Genomic DNA, 19641 nt, shown 5'->3' on the forward strand with positions numbered 1-19641 from the left:
CCGTGGGATCCAGGCATCAGATTAACGTCAGACTGGCACAACAAAACAAAACAAAACACTTTGAACTGAGCCATCTCACTGACCCTAAATTCCTTTTTAAATGTTAAATTTAGCCTCTTTTAGTGTTACGACAAATTACAAAGTATATTTATCCTAGAATTAGAAGATGAAGGACTCTGTCACATAGAAACTGACACTGAGATTCTTATAAAATTTTTAGCTATGTGCATCTGTTGATCCGTTCATTAGGTTCTGCCTTTGTGGACACCTGACACTGTTTGAATTGTCATCCCCACAAGTCTGTGTGTGTGTGTGTGTGTGTGTGTTTGGAACTGTGAGATCCTGGCTTTTCCATCTACATGGTGGCCTTTCCTCCTTTACTTTGGGACACAAGAGAGGGAAAAGCTCTCACCAGTTTTTTCATAAGACTCTGGCTATTGCAGGTTGACCCTTGGCAATATAGTTTTTGTTCTTGCACAGTGTAAACCTCTAGCACCAACAAAGTTGAGACTCGGGTTTACTTGGAAAATCCTATAAGTCTGCCTTCATTTGGGAGGGTTCCAATAAAGTTTGGGGTGGTCACACAGGGCTGCTTTTTAGGTGCATTGTGGAAATTATAAAGAGCCTTCAAGCGCTCTGTGCTTGTCCTGCTGTGTGAGCCGTGGAGCCTGCCTCTTGCCACTTCCTGCACTTCCGCCTGACCTCCACAGGAGGGAAGCAGGAGCCCAGGCCTGGCTGAGCTCCTGCTGAGCTGCTGATGCTCTCTTTGCTCAGCTGCCACATCCAAGTCTGCTCTTTACTGAGCCGGTTGTACAGCCTTACCTGGGGTGTGGAGCTCCCAGGCTTCCTGTTAGCTTTCTTGGGAGGCAGGGTCCAGGAGCTCTGTTGTCCCAGTGAAGAACATCGGTCCCTGATTTTTAATTGGCTTTTGGGTGCTCTCAGTTATTCTCTTACGGGTTCAGTTTTGTCTCTTAAGTAGGGACAGTCTTTCTAAGAGATAACCTGTTAATTCTTTATCAAGAGCAGTATCTCTTGAGGACCAAACAGTCTCACTGAGAATTACAGTGAAGGGAATGAGGGCATTGGGGGTGGGGGGTGGGGGTGGGGGGAAGGCTTAAACTTGAAGCAAAGGAAAGTTCCCTTTTGTTTTCTGATACGGTGTAGTCTCTACCTGGGTTAAAAGGCAAGACCTGCCTAGGCATTTGCAGACTTAATGTATGAAAGCACATATAGAGAATTAGTGATTTTCAAATTTATACCGAAAATAGACCAAAGATCGCTAGCTGCTCTGATGAATATTGCTGATAGGTTAAAAAAAAATAGCTCCTAAAATTTTACAATCTCCAGTCCTGTGCATCCTTTCCCCAGGACCTTTTAGGTGAAAGCAGGACATCTAGAGCAGCTGCAGCTGCCTCTCAGCCTTCCTGGGGAAGCTGCTTGTCCCTGAGAGATGAGCCAGTGCACACTATGCTTCCTGAGACAAATTCCTGGGATGAGGGTACATTGTGACTGGATGAGGGGCGGTAGAGTTAGGCATGGTGGTGGAAGGGTCAGGAAACAGGGGGTGGAGCTGGGGTGGAGATCCATGGGTGGTGGGCAAGGTAGGTGAAGGAGGGAAGGGTGTGTGTCCATCAGGAGCAAGGCTTGGAGAAAGAGGAAGTCCACCCTGGAGGTTGAATGCCAGGGAGCCTTTGTTGAAAGCTCCGGGCGAGATGTCTGAGGCTTCCAGGGTCTGAAGAGAGGTTCCAGCAAAGAGCCCATGAGTTGCATTCACAGGTCCGTATGTCCTGTTCAGGTATCCAGAGATTTGGTCTGGGGACCTGGAAGTTTGATTTAGCTGACCAGGAATAATCTTGACTCTGAACCCTTGAAGCCTGCTCAGAAATCCAGGGCCAGTAGTTCTGGCTGTGACACTGAAGTTCGTCTCCAACAATCCAGAAGTCCTGTTTGGGAACTTGTTTAGTGTGAGGAGTTGAGAAGTACGGCTTGGGACAGCTGTGGTTGGCAGGGTCCGTCTGACACAGAGGGTGGGACCTTCTACCAAAAGCAGGAAGCGCACCTTTCCCCGCAGCAGCTGTTGCAAGCTCAAGAAGAGGGCATTGGGGTCCTTGTGAGCTGTGGTCCTGCCCTGTAGAGGAAGCTGCGGGCAGAGGATGGGCCTGAGGCCAGTGAGAAGGCCCACATATCAGGCCTCTTCTGAATAAGGAGAAAAGATTTATTGCCAGCACCCAGGTATCACGTCTGGGAAGTATCACTCCGTATAAGCCAACTTTCATACATTGAAAGCACCTTGAATCCCTTGTCTTCCCCCAGGTCCTTAGGAACTGAGTAAAAGAGCAGTTTCTATAGGTTTGGGGACTTACCTGGGTTCCTAGGAGGCCCTGCAGGGCCCCCAAGAGGAGGCGAACCTGCCCAGAAAGCTGTCCCAGGAGGGATGAGAGGCAGGAGGGTTCCAACTGTCCTCGTGCTGCCATCACTCCCTCCAGTAGAAGGGACACTGCCCCTAGAATGTCCTGTGCCTTGCTCTGTTCCTGGGAAAGAAAAAGTGGACTGCTTTAAAAAAAAAAAAAACGTGCTAAGAATGGGTGGGGAGCCCATAGGAGTAGCCAGAAGGATGAATCATAGGAGCTGAGAACTGGACAGGATGAGGGTCCCACCCATCATAGGAATGCCTTCACAGTCTCCTAATAACTGGCCATTGGCCTCTGTTTCAGCAACTCCAGTGTCCATCAGTGTAGCCTGGTCTTGCATGGACTCTTAGAAAGCCACTCCACCTTGCAGCAGCTTTTAGCTCTAGGCTGCAGCATTGTAGCCCTATTCTTTTTGATACAAAACTGTTGCCCACAGCACTTCTAAGTTAAATGTAGCAACAAAACTGTCACCATAACCCTGAAGATGAAGGGAAGGGGCTTAACAAATGGCAGAGCTGAATATGATGACACATGCCTGTAATCCCAGCACTTGGGGGGCTGAGACAGGGGGATCACAAGTTCAAGGCCAGTCTGGAATACATAGGTAGACCCTGTTACAAACACAGAGCTAGAGCTATAATTCATATGATTCATCCTTCTCCTGACCCAGAATCTTTAGGAGACTTGAAAAGAGGGGATTCTACATAGTACAGGTATGTACCATCTGGCTTGCTTTTGCTGCTATTGTTTATTTTTTGAGACAAGCACTCACTATATAGCCTAGGCTAGCCTGTAGCTCTTCATCTTTCTGCCCGACTCTCTGAGCTGCTAGGATTTCTGGTTTGTGTCACTATGCCCAGCAAGGATTTGAATCTTGATTTTGCCTTAATTTAGTGATACTTTCTGCTTTATCTCACTTGTGGACAGCAGATCAGGTTACACACCAACTTAAGAAGGTTGAGAAGCCAGGCAGTGATGGTGCACGCCTTTGATCCCAGCACTCCAGAGGCAGAGGCAGACGGATCTCTGAGTTTGAAGCCAGCCTGGTCTATAGAGCAAGGATAGCCAGGGATAGACATAAAGACACCCTGACTTGAAAAACCAAAGAAGGAGGAGGAAAATGAGGAGGAAGAAGGAAGAAGAAGGAGGAGGAGGAGAAGAAAAGGAAGAAGAAGAAGAAGAAGAAGAAGAAGAAGGAGAAGAAGAAGAAGAAGAAGAAGAAGAAGAAGAAGAAGAAGAAGAAAGAAAGGAAGATAGAAAGGAAGAAAGAAAGAAAGAAAGAAAGAAAGGGAGAGAGAGAGAGAGAGAAAGAGAGCTGAATCCTTGAAATGGCTCAGAGGGTAAAGGTGCTGTGGCCAAGCTTAATGGCTCTGACCTCGATGTGGCACGTGCTGGCATATATATATAAACAAATGCATTAAACAAAAAGATTGAACAAGAATAAGAGTAGGTCAAAAGTATGGACATGAAGGGCTTCTAACCAACTTTTTATGGTATTCAGTTTCAAATCTTTTTATCATGCATATATATGTACTATCTCATATATATGTGTGCATTATATATATACACAAATATACATATATACAAATATATGTGTGTATATAAATATACATATGTGTGTATATATGTGTATATACATATACATACACACATACACATATATGTATATATACACACATACACACATGTGTTTGAGATAGTGTCTCATCCCTGACTGGTCTTGAACTTTCAGAGATCTGTTTGCCACTACTTCCTGAGTGATGAGATTAAAAGCATGAAATTAAAATCCTACCTATTTGATATATTGGTCAGAAATTTGTCATTGCTTTCTCAAGAGCTCATTATAGGTGAATGTAACTTGGGATAAGATGGCCAAGTTGAAAGTAAGACTTTTAGGAAATTCAAGAATTTTTAAGACTGTAGGGAGCAGGAGGGATCTGATGATAACAAGATGATCTAGAAAAGGCAATGCAACAAACTTTCTTCCTTTTTTTTTTTTTTTTTTGGGGGGGGGGGGGGGGGGGGCAGGGGGGGTCTCACTCTAGTCCAGCCTGGCCGGAACATCCTAGGTTGGCAGGTGTGAGGCCAGCATGCCTGAGTCCAGGAGCCTCTTACCGTCTGGGTTTTCCATTCTCCCAGGCTAAAGTCCACAGCAGGCAGCAGAACAGGGATAGACAAAGGGTCGATGTGAGGACACTGACTCTGTTAAGAAAGATGGGGGCAGGAGGAAAAAGCTGAAATGGAAGTCAGGATGGTGGCCCCTGACTGGGGTGGTCTTCCTTCGTACCATGCTCATGCTGGAGCCTCTAAGAGACCAATGCCAAGTATAGCCCTTGTCAGGGCCAAGACATGGTGGTCTCGCCAAAGACAATTCTGGAGTGAGAGGAACTGTAGGCCCGAGTCCCTTAACTCGGTTACATGGGTAAAAAGTAGGGGGCTTGGGGTTGCTCACCAGTCGGCTGTGAAGGAGGTGGGAGTCACGCAGCAGTTTATTTAGGAGTCTGGGGTCACAGGCAGGAGGAACGGGGCTGGACAGAGTTAGTCTTGCCACCGCAAGAAGCATGGCCACCAGGAGCAAATCTTGGATGAGGAGAGGTGACGGTGAAGGGTGGATAAGGAGAAACTTATTCTCAGGTGGTGACTCAGGGATCCCCATTCGGGCCAGACCTGAAACCCAGGGGTCTGCTGTCCAGACAGACACCTTTTCTCAGGAAGACTGGGTTTCCCAGCCCTCTGCCCACCTGCCCTGCTGCCAAGCCATTCTTGAACTTGTCCCTAGCCCTTCATGTAGCCTTACCAGTCAGCTCCATTCTGGCCAGGATGTCTAACTGAAGTGGCTCCCTGTATGGGGCCTCTCCCCTGAATCTTTCCTGGGGCCATGGAGGCGGCTTGAGCTTCTGCGCTTCTTTCGGCACAGAGTGGGGTGGGGGAGAGGTGGGCCAAGGAATCTGCCCTGAAAATGACAGAAATAGTGAATCTTTCATCAGGTTTCAAGGAAAAGACTTTCTGGCACGGGAAACGCGTGCTTGGAGGCCTTGAACTGCTGGCCAGCTAGGGCCAGAGCTGTTTGTGTTCCAACTGGTCCCATATTTTCTTGTGACTGAAGCATTATAGTGCCTCCTCTTGTAACAGCTCTTCAGTGACTCTGATAAGATCTTGGTGCCATTTACCAATTGTTGCCCTGCTGAGAGCAGCGAGATGTTATGCACATTTTTTAAGTGGACTCAAATTCTGAGCACCATTGGTTGTTAGCTGGGGGAGAATGTGGGACGGGAATAGAGAGGGGTGTTGTTAAGTCTGGAGAAGAGTGGAAAATGGGTCACCAGGCCAAGAAGAAAAAACAAATGGGCAGGCAAATGGGCACATGCACTAAGGAACGGTGTTGGGAGTGGGACTGAGGCAGATTGGGTAAGGACATAACAGACCACCAGAGGCAGGAATTAAAAGAGAAACTTGGACTTTTTTTCCCTTTTGGCCCACAAATAAAACCCAGGACTTTCCTTTGGATTTTCAAGTACTCAAGTCAAAGGGGGTAATAGAACTAGAACTTCTTTCCTGAGGCCAGAGGCCTGGGTGGCACTTACAGAGCAAGATGATATCTGCCTCACATGGCTTACTTCACCTTAGACACTGCCAGCGTTTTTTATGGCAGCTGCATCTGCCTCCCTGCCCCCTCCAGATCCCTTCCAGGTCCTTCCTGGGACCCTCGCTTTTCACAAGTTGAGCAAAGAGGCATTAGGACCCTCCTCTTTTCACAAGTTGAGCCGAGACCTGCACCTGATTCAATATTGGGATCTCCTGTAGGTCTGTCAACATACACACGCCCCCCTCCTGTTCCCCTCTTTCCGTGCCTTGGCTCACCTGACCCAGCTTCCCAGTGCCAGACTCAGAACCTTAAGCTAACAAGAATGACCATATGAGGGTGGGAATTAGGATTACGTTCCTTTGGACAAAGTTCTCCAGGCCTGCACACACCCCCTTTCTTATTTTCTCATGGCCCCAAAGCAGCCAGACCTATGCTGAATTCTACGAGTCTGTGAATAATCCCTCATAAACCAGCTACCCAACCCCCTTTCCCTGCTCTGTCCTGCTCCTCCCATTCTGGGAAGGCTCCACTCTTCTTGACAAAGGTCAGTGCCTGTAGGTTCCAGTTTGCTTGCCCCTCCCCCAGCAAAGAGCCCGGTTCTTTTTTGTTCTTCATACCATACCCTCACTTAACCCCAAATGGTGCTTGCCACTCACCGGGTGGAGAAGGGCCTCAGGACCCAGGTGCACAGCAGGCAGCACTCTGGGGAGCAAGTAGGTAGGAAGACACTGGTTGGGGTACAGCTCCTCCTCTGTAGTAGGGTCACAAGCCTGCCCAGGCCACTTCCGCCCAATCAGAGAGCAGAGAGCCACCAAGCCCAGGTGAAGGCCCCCGGAAATGACGACTTCTTTTCCTGTCTACTGGGACTAGAGCCCATGGCTGGACCATGGTCCATGAATAGAGCCCAGCTCCTCCACCCACACACACTCTAGAGAGAATCTGTATAGCGGGAACTGTCTCATGTCCTGGTGACATGAGAACCTGGGACCTGAGTGAGAGGGAAGAGGGTTAGTCCAGGAGAAATCTGGCAGAATACGGTTCTCTCTGGGAAAGAGAGGTCTTGTTTTAGATGGATGAAGTCTCAGCTCCTGGCTCTCCAAATTTCTTTTCTCTGAACAGTATACCTGCTGCTGAATTCTGACAGCACGCTGGTTTGCTTGCTTTTCCTTCCATATTCTCCTGCTCCAGAGGAGTGTCTTTCCTGGCATTTCCCCTTTCCAACTGGCAAAGTAGGTATTGCCTATATTAGAAAATGATCACGTTATCAGAAAGGAAGTATGGACAATATGTGGGACCCAGGAAGTAAAGGGATATGTGTTTGGTTAAGATTGAGCCCAGAGGGACTGGTGAGATGGCTCAGTGGGTAAGAGCACCCGACTGCTCTTCCGAAGGTCCAAAGTTCAAATCCCAGCAACCACATGGTGGCTCACAACCATCTGTAATGAGATCTGACTCCCTCTTCTGGTGTGTCTGAAGACAGCTACACTGTACTTACATATAATTAAAAAAAAAAAAAAAGCTGGGCAGTGGTGGCACACTCCTTTAATCCTAGCGCTTGGGAGGCAGAAGCAGGTGCATTTCTGAGTATGAGGCCTGGTCTACAGAGTGAGTTCCAAAAGATTGAGCCCAGAGCATGTCTTGATTCTCAGCACTTGGGAAGCAGAGGTAGGTGGATCTCAGAGAGTTTAAGGCTAGCCTGGTCTACCTAGTGAGCCAGGGCTGCATAATGAGAGCTTATTTAAAACAGAAAGACAGACAGACAGATCGACTGGGCTCAGTCTTTCTACTAGGGGTACAGGGACCTGGAGTGCTAAACCCACTCAGCTCTGTGGGCAAGCCTGCCCTTGATTGCTCAATGATCCTCTTCTAGTCCTACCACTATACATGTGACAAGAGAAATAACCAGGCCCATCTGTTCCTGTCTTAGGAAGGACAGCTGCGGAGCCTCCCCCACAAATACCTCTTTGCTGGCTCCTCTCTTTCTTCCTTTGGCCCTGGCTCTAGCTCCTGTGCTTTCTCCCCAGTCCCTGTCTCCCCACAGTCTCTGTCCTCAGGGACCTTGTGGCCTGACCCTGTCCTCTCTCCCTTGTCTTCCTCAGGCTTTCTCTGCGCCTCAGAGAGGATGGGCTATCTACTGAGGCGTATGGCCCGGATCCCGGAATTCTCCAGTTGAATAAGAGATGTCTTCTAAGATTAGGAAGCCTAGTGCTGGGATAGTGGGAAGAACGGTGTGTGTGTGGGGGGGGGGGTGGAGGATGGAGGATGGGGAGGCTTGTCTAGAAAAGCAGGACAAAGGAGGTGGGGACTGAGCTGGAGAGGAAGAGGGTCATCTCTTGGATGAAGTAAAAGAGTGAGAGAGCCAGAGGTGGTAGTTGGATGGACTTGAGAACAGGTTGGGGTGCTGGTGAATTATGACTCCACTCAGGGAAGCACTGCTTGATTTTGGGAAGCACAGGCTAGGTTCCTGTCCCTGGGAAGTGAAGAAAGAGGAGAGACCTTAGAAGGGAAATAGGAATACAGCCAGAGTGAAAGGAAGGGGGTGCTGTGGGTCCTAGGTAGGGGTGGATGGTGTCATTTTCAAAGACAAGTCCTCATCCTCCAGCGGCCCGGCCCATCTCGCTCAAGAGTGCCACAGGCCCGAGGCTCAGTCTCTGCCCTTCACTAGCCTGAGCCTCTGGTCTTGGGATGGACACCACCTCCAGGGGTGGTCGCAAGGAGCGTGTGTGGGGGTGTCGAGGCCCGCCTCTCCTCTCCCTCTTTGCGCCCCCTAGTTCCTCCCTTCCCCCTACCCACTCCGCTCCCCCCTCCTCCAGTTCCTCCCTCCTCCCCTGCCGGGTCCCAGCCTGTCCCCCTCCCCCACTCGCGATCCGGCCGCTGCTGCTGGGCCGGACCCCCCGGGCTCAGCCGGGCTCCTTGTGGAGCCGCCGCCGCGCCCCGTTTGCTGAAGAGGAGGCCCCGGGCCGGGACGCCTGGCGCGGGCATAAAACGGGCCAGAGCCGGCGCCTAGGGCACTAGAGTGGAGTACGGCCCGGGTCAGCGCCCCTCCGCCCGCTCTCTCCCGCCCCGCCCGGCCGGGAGCCGACTAGGCGACTGTGAGACGAGCCCCTCGCCACTGCCCCCCTCCTGGCCCCGGCCCCCTCCTGCCGGCCCGCCTCCGGTCCGGCCCTACTCCCTCTCCTGCTCCCTCCTCCCGCCCGCCTCCCCAGCTGTCTGCTCCGCGTCATGCCGAGCCTCCCGGCACCGCCGGCCCCGCGGCTGCTCCTCGGGCTGCTGCTGCTCGGCTCGCGGCCGGCCAGTGCCACTGGCCCTGAGCCCCCAGCACTGCCCATCCGTTCCGAGAAGGAGCCGCTGCCTGTCCGGGGAGCGGCAGGTAGGTGGGCTCCAGGGGGAGGTGTGGGAGGGGAGTCTGACTCCTGGCAAGTCTACATCCACAGGGAGAGGGCCCCGGGCGCAGGTGGCTTCGCGCAGCGGGAGGGTGGGAGGGGAAAGCAGAGGCGGCGAGGTGCACGGTGCCAAGGGACCATGGGCCTGGCGGGCAGAGCCCGGAGCAGGCATTACGGCACGAGCAACCGGACAGCGGCCGCCAGCCAAGCCCGTCCCCGCAGGCTGCTTCTTCGGCGGGAAGGTCTATGCCTTGGACGAGACGTGGCACCCGGACCTGGGGGAGCCTTTTGGGGTGATGCGCTGCGTGCTGTGCGCCTGTGAAGCGGTGAGTGGATACCGCAGCTGCCCGCCCTACTCTAGAGGGTAGCGGAACGCTGGCGTCCTAAGTAGTAGACTCGGAGATGCTCAGGGGAAGGCTGGTCCGCAAATCGGAGGAAACCGCTTTCAAGTCTGCGGTGTTGACAGTTATTGATCGCCCACAATGTGACTGGCTTTTAGCCAACTTTCCCCCTCCCGTTACAGTATTGCTAGATAAATGACATTATTAGTTCTACTTTGCAGACAGGGACGCCGAGGCTCAGAGAAGTTAAGAAACTTTGGACGGGCCATGTAACTTGTAAATAGCAGAATTGACTGTCTCCAGCCCTGGGGTCTGATGGTTTCATTCCCTTAATTTTCCTATGTTCTCTGCCATCAGCCTCAGTGGGCTCGCCGTGGGAGGGGTCCTGGCAGGGTCAGCTGCAAGAACATCAAACCTCAGTGCCCCACCCTGGCCTGCAGGCAGCCGCGCCAGCTGCCAGGACACTGCTGCCAGACCTGCCCGCAGGGTGAGGCCCGCTGTGCCCCGAGTTAGGAGGGTTTGGAAGGCTCTAACACTAGGTCCTGTGCGACTTGCATCGCGGAGGAGGACTGGTCCTCCTGGTACCTTTCTGAAGCCAGCCGTCTTATTTCTTACCCCGGATGCAGAGCGCAGCAATCTAGATCCACAGCCCGCTGGCCTGGTCTTCGAGTATCCAAGGGACCCAGAGCATCGCAGTTACAGCGATCGAGGGGAGCCCGGCGTTGGGGAGCGGACACGTGCTGATGGCCACACAGGTAGGCTGGGGTGGAGGTGGGCCTGATGAAGTTTGAGTCCCGCGGCAAGGCTTGACAGTGCTCAGGCCATCTTCTCTTCTCGAAGACTTTGTGGCGCTGCTGACAGGACCGAGGTCGCAGGCGGTAGCTCGTGCTCGAGTCTCTTTGCTGCGCTCAAGTTTACGCTTCTCTGTCTCCTACCAGCGGTGAGACCGGGAAAAGGGCAAGGACTAGGAGTAGTAAAGGGGGCAATAAAGAGGAGCCTGTAGGCTATAGATCCAGCCTCACTGGACCTCTCTTCACAGGCTGGACCGTCCCAGCAGGGTTCGGTTCACAGATCCCACAGGCAACATCCTGTTTGAACACCCTGCAACCCCCACCCAGGATGGCCTGGTGAGATGATGCCATTTAAGAGTGCTTATCCAAAATCGGCACTTGTTGAGAGCATGCTTTGCATTGCCTCCTTTGGTTCTCACAACAGCCCAGTGGGAGAAAGGCCCTGACATTATGATGCCCATTTTACAGAGGAGGGAACTGAGGCTCAGAATAGCAGAATGTGATTTGTTCAAGGTCATTTGGCTAGTAAGTGGTAAGCCAGGACTTAAAATCAAGGCTCATGGGTCCTTCTTAAGAGGGTCTGGGGTCTCCCTTCCATTCTCCTTCTTCATTAGACCTGGGTCTTTTAGGTGGCTTGTCCTGCATAATTACGGTAGGCATTCTTCCCTCTTCTCTCTAGGTCTGTGGGGTGTGGCGGGCAGTGCCTCGGCTGTCTGTGAGGCTCCTGAGGGCAGAGCAGCTTCGGGTAGCCCTTGTGACATCCACTCACCCTTCAGGAGAAGTCTGGGGGCCTCTCATTTGGCAGGGTGCTCTCGCTGCAGGTAAGGGGAGTGAGCAGTCCTCAGATGTCAAGAACTGAGCCTTCAATAACCCAAGGGTGGGTGGACTGAAGAGAGGATTTTCTTATGGCTGTCATGGTCTAACACTCCCCAGAGACCTTCAGTGCCATCCTGACCCTGGAAGACCCACTGCAGCGGGGTGTCGGGGGCATAGCCCTGCTCACCCTGAGTGACACAGAAGACTCCTTGCATTTTTTGCTACTCTTCCGGGGTCTGCTGGGAGGTGAGTGATGGGGAAGTTGTATGTGAGGGCGTAGGGTGGGTGCTCGCCTTTCAGAAATGCTCACATGTGCAGAGCTTGCAGGACTAGCTCAGGTTCCCTTGAAGCTTCAGATTCTCCACCAGGGACAGCTACTTCGGGACCTCCAGGCCAACACCTCAGCTCAGGTAAGGGCAAGGAAGGCCTGCATCTTGCCGAGGTTTACTCTGACCTCTTGCTGTTGCCCACCCCACTCTGCTCTGTTCACAGGAGCCAGGTTTTGCTGAGGTGCTGCCTAGCCTTACAGACCAAGAGATGGACTGGTTGGAGCTGGGGGAGCTGCAGATGGTCCTAGAGAAGGCGGGTGGGCCAGAGCTACGCATCAGTGGATACATCACCACCAGGCAGAGCTGTGATGGTGAGGAAGGGTGGGGCTTGGCACTGTGGGTACACATAACTCAGAGGCACAAAGGTGTGCTGAGGAAGAGCCCAAAATAGATATGGGGGTCTTGGGTGTCTGGGTATGGGCAAGCCTGCTGCCACCTGTCTTGTCCCCTGCAGTCCTTCAAAGTGTCCTTTGTGGGGCTGATGCCCTGATCCCAGTCCAGACGGGTGCTGCTGGGTCAGCCAGCTTCATACTGCTAGGAAATGGCTCCCTTATCTATCAGGTAAGAGTCAGCAGCTGTAGGAGGCAGGGAGGCCTGCAGGGCAGGGCCTTGACCTGCAGGGGGAAAGGCCCTAGGTCTTGGCTGGCAATCCAATTGCCTTTCCCCAACCCTGCCCACCAGGTGCAAGTGGTAGGTACAGGTAGCGAGGTGGTGGCCATGACACTGGAGACCAAGCCTCAGCGGAAGAACCAGCGCACTGTCCTGTGCCACATGGCTGGACTCCAGCCGGGAGGACACATGGTGAGGGCTCCAGGCAGAGTTGTGCCAGGGCTGCCAATACATGGGCTGCGGGAAGCCAGGTTGGTTGAGTAGGGGTGTGTAGTACTGTTCACACACTCATGGGTTCTCTCAATGAGTCCTTTATTCATTTGACACGTTTTGGTAAACCTTAGGCTAGAAACCTTGTTCTCAGCAAGCTCATAGTGAAATAGGAAACACCGCTCACGGGAACAGTGCAATAGCCCGTGAGATAGTACTAATTGATACTTTTGGGGTCTGTCAGGCACGAACGTGGTTGCCTTCTTTGTGAACATTTTGCCTTTCCCAGCACCCTTTGATAAATGAGAAGTAAAGACTCACAGATGAGGAACTCTTCAAGGGCTGTGCTATGTCTAGGATGCGGCAGAGGAGGTTCTTGTCACTCGACCTACAAAGTTCTTGTCCAGTGTGATTGGGATGAGGAAGGATATACGTGTGGTGGAGGCATAAAATATGGGAAGCCCTTGGCATCTGAAAGTGAGAGGGCTCATCCTTCTTTGACCCCTAGGCTGTGGGTATCTGCTCTGGGCTGGGTGCCCGAGGGGCTCATATGCTGCTACAGAACGAGCTGTTCCTGAATGTTGGTACCAAGGACTTCCCAGATGGAGAGCTTCGGGGGCATGTGACTGCCCTATGCTACAGTGGGCACAGTGCCCGCTATGACAGTGAGTGCCTCATGGTCTACCTGCCCACCTGTGCCCTCTGACCTGCCATCCGAGTGTCCAAAGAATCAGCCAGAGATTCAGAGCTTGAGCTGTCTGATCTCTGGTTGGCATTTAGAGAGGTGGGGATGTGTAGGGTGAAGCTACTGGCCAACCCTCCCTGTTGCCGTTGTGCAAGGAAGCTAAGACTTGCTATTCCCCAAGCCCTAGGTCTGGGGTGGGGCAGGATGAGATTAAAAGTACAATCTCACGTGTCATATCTCATCTGTTTGGATTTAGGATTGCCTGTGCCTCTGGCAGGGGCACTAGTGTTGCCCCCTGTGCGGAGTCAGGCAGCAGGGCACGCCTGGCTCTCCTTGGATACACATTGCCACTTACACTATGAAGTTCTATTGGCTGGGCTTGGTGGCTCAGAGCAAGGAACTGTCACTGCCCACCTCCTTGGGCCTCCTGGGATGCCAGGGCCCCAGCGGCTGCTGAAGGGATTCTATGGCTCAGAGGTAAAGGCATAGAGATGGGAAGAAGCTTAGAAATTTTCTGCTTTTTTAGCTTGAAGGGCCATGTGGACCTGTGGTTGTGGTAGAGAGAGCAGGTGGCCTGACAGACCTGGGTGTAAGTCTGACTCAGGTTTTACTATGTATTTTCTTTTGTGTCCTCTGTCCTAAATCATTTCCAGAATAGAGGTCCTAAGCCACTAAAGAAGTAGGTGGGATGGGCCACATCCTCTTTTTTTTATTTATTTTTTATGGTTTTTCTAGACAGGGTTTCTCTGTGTAGCTCTGGCTGTCCTGGAACTCACTCTGTAGACCAGGCTGGCCTCGAACTCAGAAATCCACCTGCCTCTGCCTCCCGAGTGCTGGGATTAAAGGTGTGCGCCACCACTGCCCGGTGGGCCACGTCCTCTTAAGTGGTGCGAGCTGCAGTCACAGAGACCTAGCCTCACAGCTCTTCTCCATTGTGAGAGGGCCTTAATCATGGGTCTGTTTCTTTACCTGAAAACTGGAGAGCATGGGCTGTGTCCTAAAGTGTCCTAAAGTGTCCTTGTGGGGCTGGAGGGGTGGCTCAGCAGAGTGGCTGCTCTTCTGGGGGATCCAGTTTCAGTTCCCAGCACCCACTTGGTAGCTCACAACCATCTGTAACTTCAGTTATAGGGAATTCAATGCCCTCTTCTGGCCTCTATGGACACCAGGCAAAATGCTAATACACATAAATAAAATGATATAAAAACCCTGATGTGCCTTGTTTCTACTCCTTACTTGATCTGTCTGCAGGCTCAGGGCGTGGTAAAAGATCTGGAGCCTGTGCTGCTGCGGCACCTGGCACAGGGCACTGCCTCCCTGCTCATCACCACCAAGAGTAGCCCCAGAGGAGAACTACGTGGGCAGGTATGTGAGGACGGTGCAGTTGCTTGTGTGCTCCGGTCCCTGAGGTGGTAGTATTAAGTTCTCGCCAGTGATAAACATGAAGCCACACAGCTACATAGGGAGGTCGGCTACCTAACGCCCTGGCTTTGCAGCTGGGATGAGTCTTGAAGGGCATAGTCTCCTCCTGGGCACTCCTGTCAACAGCCAGCAGTGGTTGATAGAGACATGAAGGAGAACCCAGCCGGCCTGTTTCCCTCTCTTCCCAGGTGCACATTGCCAGTCAGTGTGAGGCAGGAGGCCTGCGTCTGGCCTCAGAAGGAGTGCAGATGCCCTTGGCTCCGAATGGAGAGGCGGCTACGTCACCCATGCTGCCTGCTGGCCCTGGCCCTGAAGCTCCAGTACCAGCCAAACATGGTAGCCCTGGGAGACCCCGAGATCCTAACACATGTTTCTTCGAGGGGCAGCAGCGGCCCCACGGGGCTCGCTGGGCACCCAACTATGACCCACTCTGCTCCCTCTGCACCTGCCAGGTAGGATGTTTGGGTAAGGTACAGTTGGCTACAGGGTCTGGGGCAAGGGGCCCAACACACCTTCAAAGCCTTGGCCCCTCTCTACAGAGACGAACAGTGATCTGTGATCCTGTAGTATGCCCACCATCAAGCTGTCCCCACCCGGTGCAGGCACTGGACCAGTGCTGTCCCGTGTGTCCAGGTGAATGTCCTGCAGGGGAGGAAAGGTAGTGGAGGGGCATTCATGGAAAAGGAATGTTCTAGGGAGGGAAGCAAAGGTGACTCCCTGCCTCACCCTTTTCTTTGTCTCCACAGAGAAACAACGCAGTAGAGACCTTCCCAGCCTACCAAATCTGGAGCCAGGAGAGGGTAAGAGAGGACTATGGGTCCAGGGATGGGAAGATCCAAAGAAGCCATTGGGTTGGAACAAGAGGGCAATAGAATGTGTGTATGGGGGAAGCTGAGGTGCACAGACTCTAAGCACATCTGATAGTCCTCTTTAGTGTCTACTGGCTCTTGGCTTAGGCTAGTATGGGACTGGCCTGAGGCTTGGTTGTATGCCCAACTGGTGAGACTAATCCTAATGGCAGCTGGGAATTCTTTCCTTCTAGGCTGCTATTTTGATGGTGACCGGAGCTGGAGGGCAGCGGGTACCCGATGGCACCCTGTTGTGCCCCCCTTTGGTCTAATTAAGTGTGCTGTCTGCACCTGCAAGGTATGGATGCCTAATCTTCCCTGCTATCATAACCCAGTCAGGTCTACAGATAGAGATGGGGACTTCCTGGAGAGCAAGCCTGTCCTTGATGAGGAGGTCTCAGGATGGTATTGTGAGGGGCAGGCCCTGGGGTTTGGAGAGCAGGTTTCTTGTGGGAGGGGTTAAAAAGCCGACAGGTACAAGCTTTGGCTGTGCCAGCTGACTGAGTTCACGTGACCCTCAGTGATTTCTGAACTTTCCCCAAGCTCTCCATTCCTCCCCTGTGTGCAAATATGCCATCCTATATACAATGAGGACTGGATTCAGTTATACAGGGCAAACTCAGGCCTCTGAGCATTGGGCACACATATATTTGACTTGAGGTGGGAAAGGAGAGAGAAAGCAGTGTGACAGTTGTACGTCCCTCCACCTGACACCCTCTCTCAATGGGTGCCTGCCTACAGGGGGCCACGGGAGAGGTGCACTGTGAGAAGGTGCAGTGTCCTCGCCTGGCCTGTGCTCAGCCTGTCCGTGCCAACCCCACCGACTGCTGCAAACAGTGTCCAGGTGAGAGGCCTGGTCATTGAGGCCTCACTCTAGGGGCTGGGTAGGCCCTGACCTGTGTTTGGGGGTGCATGATGGGGACGGAAGGGAGCTTCTCAGATACTTCTCACTCGCTGGGCACTGCTCATACCCACCCTGGAGCCAGCACTCTAAAAACAGTGGGAAGGTTCTGCATATATGCAGTAAGCTGACTGGGGCTCCAGGCCCATCAACCTAGCTATTCATCTACCTACCCATCCATCCATCTACCCATCCATCCTTCCATCCATCATCATCTATCCACTCCATCTGTAATCCATCTAGCCACCCACCCATCCACTCACTCATCTATCCACCTATCCATCCATCCATTCATCTTCCCACCTATCATTATCATCTATCCATTCCATTTGTAATCTATGTAGCCACCCACCCATCCACCCATCCACCTATCTACCTATGTGTCTATCTGTCTGTCTGTTCATCCATCATCATCATTTATTTACTCCATCTGTAATCCATCCATCTATCCACCTGCCCATCCATCCATCCACCCACCCATCCATCCTTCATCATCTCGCCACTCCACCGGTACTACATCCATCTATCTACCTACCCATCCATCCACCTATCCATCCATCCATCCATCTATCCATCCATCCATCTATCCATCCATCCATCTATCCATCCATCCATCCATCCATCCATCCATCCATCCATCCATCTACCCATTCATCATCATCATCTATTTACTTTATCTGTGATCCATCTATCATCTATCTATCTATCTATCTATCTATCTATCTATCTATCTATCTATCTATCTATCTATCTATTTATCTATCTATCTATCCATCCATCCATTTACCCACCCACCCATCATTATCATCTATCCACTCCATCTGTACCACATCCATCTATCCACCTACCCATCCATCCATCCATAATCATTTATCTACTCCATCTGTAATTAATCCATTTATTCACTCATCCATCTCCCACCTATCCATCCAAATTTATCACTTATCAAGAACCAGAAACTACTAGGCTAGAGGAATTCAAAGAAAAGTTAAAGTTGGTTGACCCTTATTGTCTGACTTTGTCTTCTTTCCCCAGTAGGGTCAGGGACTAATGCCAAGCTGGGAGACCCCATGCAGGCTGATGGGCCTCGGGGGTGTCGCTTTGCTGGGCAGTGGTTCCCAGAGAATCAGAGCTGGCACCCATCAGTGCCCCCCTTTGGGGAGATGAGCTGTATTACCTGCAGATGTGGGGTAAGTGAAGGACTTGTGTGATGTGGGTAGTACTGCCTGGCCTAGAGTAGGAAAACCTTCTCAGGGAGAGTCCTGGAGAGGCTAAAGCCTAGACTGTCCTGTAAAGAACCTCTCAGTATCTCTCCATTCTGCACCAGGCAGGGGTACCCCACTGTGAGCGGGACGATTGTTCACCGCCGCTATCCTGTGGCTCAGGGAAGGAGAGTCGGTGCTGTTCCCACTGCACAGCCCAAAGGTGTAAGTGAAGGAAGCCACAGATGGTGTGGGCTGGCTGTGTGACTCTGGGAGGGAAGGGTGCCCCATGGAGGTAGGAACTATGAGTCTGATTCATAAGTGCAATCCCAGCCTACCTCTCCAGACTTCTCACCTACTGTTGTTTCTTTACAAATGAGACTTCTGAAGCTCAGAGGAATTAAGCAATCACACTGCAGGTGGTGTATGCTGACTTTCTTGGACAACTTGGTCCTTTCTGGGACTGGAGTGGAGATGTGCTGCCTGCCTCCCACCCCCACCTCCCGTGTCTTCTTCCAGACCTCCCTGCTTCCCATCTCCTTCTGTTTTCAGCAGCCTCTGAGACTAGAACCCTTCCAGAGCTGGAGAAAGAAGCTGAGCACTCCTAGGGAGCATCCAGAAGGCCATATGACCAAGAGGATGGGCCTGAGCTGGGAGAAGGAGTGGTGCTGAGGACCCCGACTCTCCTGTGGGAACCCAGTGCCTTTCGTGCCTCTGCTCTGCTTCTTCTCCTCCCCCACTACCTCTGGGAACCACAAGTCTACAAGGGGAAAGACTGCTGGGTCAGACCAAGGCCATATCCACGCAAACTCCTGCCCTGTTTTCTTTTGGCCTCTGTCCCAGAAGCTTAACTCTTTTCTTCTGTACAGAACACCACTGGCTTATTGGGATTCTTTAATTTATCCTCACTCAGCACCAAGGGTTCCCTCACACCATTCCTGCTACCCCTGAGCTGAGCAGAGTCATTATTAGAGATTTTTTTTTGTATTTATTAAAACATCTTTTTTTCAGTCTTTGGGTTTGAGGTAGGCTCTTTGTGGCCAGGGCCCCGAGTGGGCGCCAGTAGAGTAAGATCTGACAGACCAAATAAAAGAGGAGCCTTGGGCCTAGAGTCTCTCTGACCTGGGAGCTAGGAGGGCTTAGGGAATGAGATGTCGACTTGAATGGCATATCTAGGTTCCGTAAAGACAACTGTCCATAGAAGGCAGTGGAGCAGGATGAGCCCTGGTAGCCTCAAGTTGAGTTACCCATAGCTGACATTTTTGCTGATGCCATGTTTCTTCATGCCACTCCAGAATGAAACCAAGGTGCTTTCATCTCTACTTTCTGTCTAAAGCAAGCTAAACATTCTTTCCTGAAAAGTTGTTTGTTGATCAGTTCAGGGGCAATCCTACATCAGATTGAATAGGGATTAGCCCTGATTTACTTAAAACCGAGCTCATCATGAGAAAAAGTGCTATGGCGGGCAGAGTAACAGGAAACCCCCTTCCCTGTCCCTTTCTCATTTCCCCCTCATCCCAGCTGTCAGTCCCATGGTTCTAGAGAAACAAGGGCAGTATCTTAGAAATCATATACATGCATGTATAAATAATTCTGGATAAATCTGGTAGTACGGAGGAGGGAAAAAGTCATAGCTGTTAGCATTAGGCCTGCTGAAAATGTAGCTAACAATCACCATCTTAGCCTTTCAAAGCTCCGAGTCTATGTAGCACTGAGATAATTCACTCCAACGTGTCCTGCTTCCTTTGTAAAACAGGTTGCATCATGGGAAGCGACTGCGGCACATACATTGTGCAGCCCAGTACCTGGCCAGTATTTGGTAGAAAAAGTGCTGTAGTTGCCGTGGAATTTCTGAGGCTTGGCTGGTATGAGGGTGGCAATGGGCTTTTGTTGTATTTGGCAGGATATTTGTGAATGAAGCCATGACAGTGATGGGGATAGCTGGTAGGGCTAGCCTCTGCTGTCGTAGTAGGAGGTTCAGACAGGAATGAACCAGAGATGACGGCCAGTCAGGGATGAGAAGGCAAAAGGACTCAGAATGGGTTGCAACATAGACAAAGCATGAGGTGTGCCATGATGGGAGATAAGGTTTTACCCGCCATACTGTCCT

The 19641-nt window shown here is 51.7% G+C and overlaps 2 protein-coding genes across 7 annotated transcripts; one reads left to right on the plus strand and one right to left on the minus strand.

The window, feature by feature from the left end:
- Nucleotides 1-1230: 1230 nt before the first annotated feature.
- Thpo (thrombopoietin) lies at nucleotides 1231-6889 on the minus strand. The gene is given in 9 exon segments (XM_021185068.2): nucleotides 1231-2140; nucleotides 2364-2531; nucleotides 4527-4613; nucleotides 4864-4991; nucleotides 5209-5320; nucleotides 5322-5364; nucleotides 6654-6758; nucleotides 6760-6797; nucleotides 6800-6889. Coding segments are annotated over 9 exon segments (1431 nt in total). The 5' UTR covers nucleotides 6875-6889; the 3' UTR covers nucleotides 1231-1465.
- Nucleotides 6890-8925: 2036 nt separating this feature from the next.
- Nucleotides 8926-18546, plus strand: Chrd (chordin). Of its 6 annotated transcripts, none has more exons than XM_021185065.2 (23): nucleotides 8926-9367; nucleotides 9537-9706; nucleotides 10079-10208; nucleotides 10348-10476; nucleotides 10562-10661; nucleotides 10761-10848; nucleotides 11192-11333; nucleotides 11446-11574; nucleotides 11656-11738; nucleotides 11821-11968; nucleotides 12112-12218; nucleotides 12339-12458; nucleotides 12985-13141; nucleotides 13418-13638; nucleotides 14410-14523; nucleotides 14769-15032; nucleotides 15120-15213; nucleotides 15327-15380; nucleotides 15623-15726; nucleotides 16170-16272; nucleotides 17365-17519; nucleotides 17657-17756; nucleotides 18087-18546. In XM_021185065.2, exons 1-23 carry the CDS (start codon nucleotides 9220-9222, stop codon nucleotides 18137-18139), a joined length of 2913 nt encoding a protein of 970 aa, XP_021040724.1. In that variant the 5' UTR covers nucleotides 8926-9219; the 3' UTR covers nucleotides 18140-18546. The 6 variants fall into 6 exon arrangements, with proteins under 6 accessions (XP_021040724.1, XP_021040725.1, XP_029326590.1 ...); XM_021185066.2 differs by having other exon boundaries at nucleotides 9603-9706; XM_029470730.1 differs by having other exon boundaries at nucleotides 18084-18544.
- The last annotated feature ends 1095 nt before the right edge of the window (nucleotides 18547-19641 follow it).

This window comes from Mus caroli, chromosome 16 (assembly GCF_900094665.2).
Source record: "Mus caroli chromosome 16, CAROLI_EIJ_v1.1, whole genome shotgun sequence".
Taxonomy (NCBI): domain Eukaryota; kingdom Metazoa; phylum Chordata; class Mammalia; order Rodentia; family Muridae; genus Mus; species Mus caroli.

Excerpts from the sequence above, each read along its gene's own strand:
- Chrd (XM_029470730.1), top strand. The coding sequence starts at position 9,220 with ATGCCGAGCCTCCCGGCACCGCCGGCCCCGCGGCTGCTCCTCGGGCTG. Across the intron at positions 10,849-11,191 it reads CCCCCACCCAGGATGGCCTG|GTCTGTGGGGTGTGGCGGGC; the intron begins GTGAGATGATGC and ends TCTTCTCTCTAG. Across the intron at positions 15,381-15,622 it reads AAATCTGGAGCCAGGAGAGG|GCTGCTATTTTGATGGTGAC; the intron begins GTAAGAGAGGAC and ends CTTTCCTTCTAG.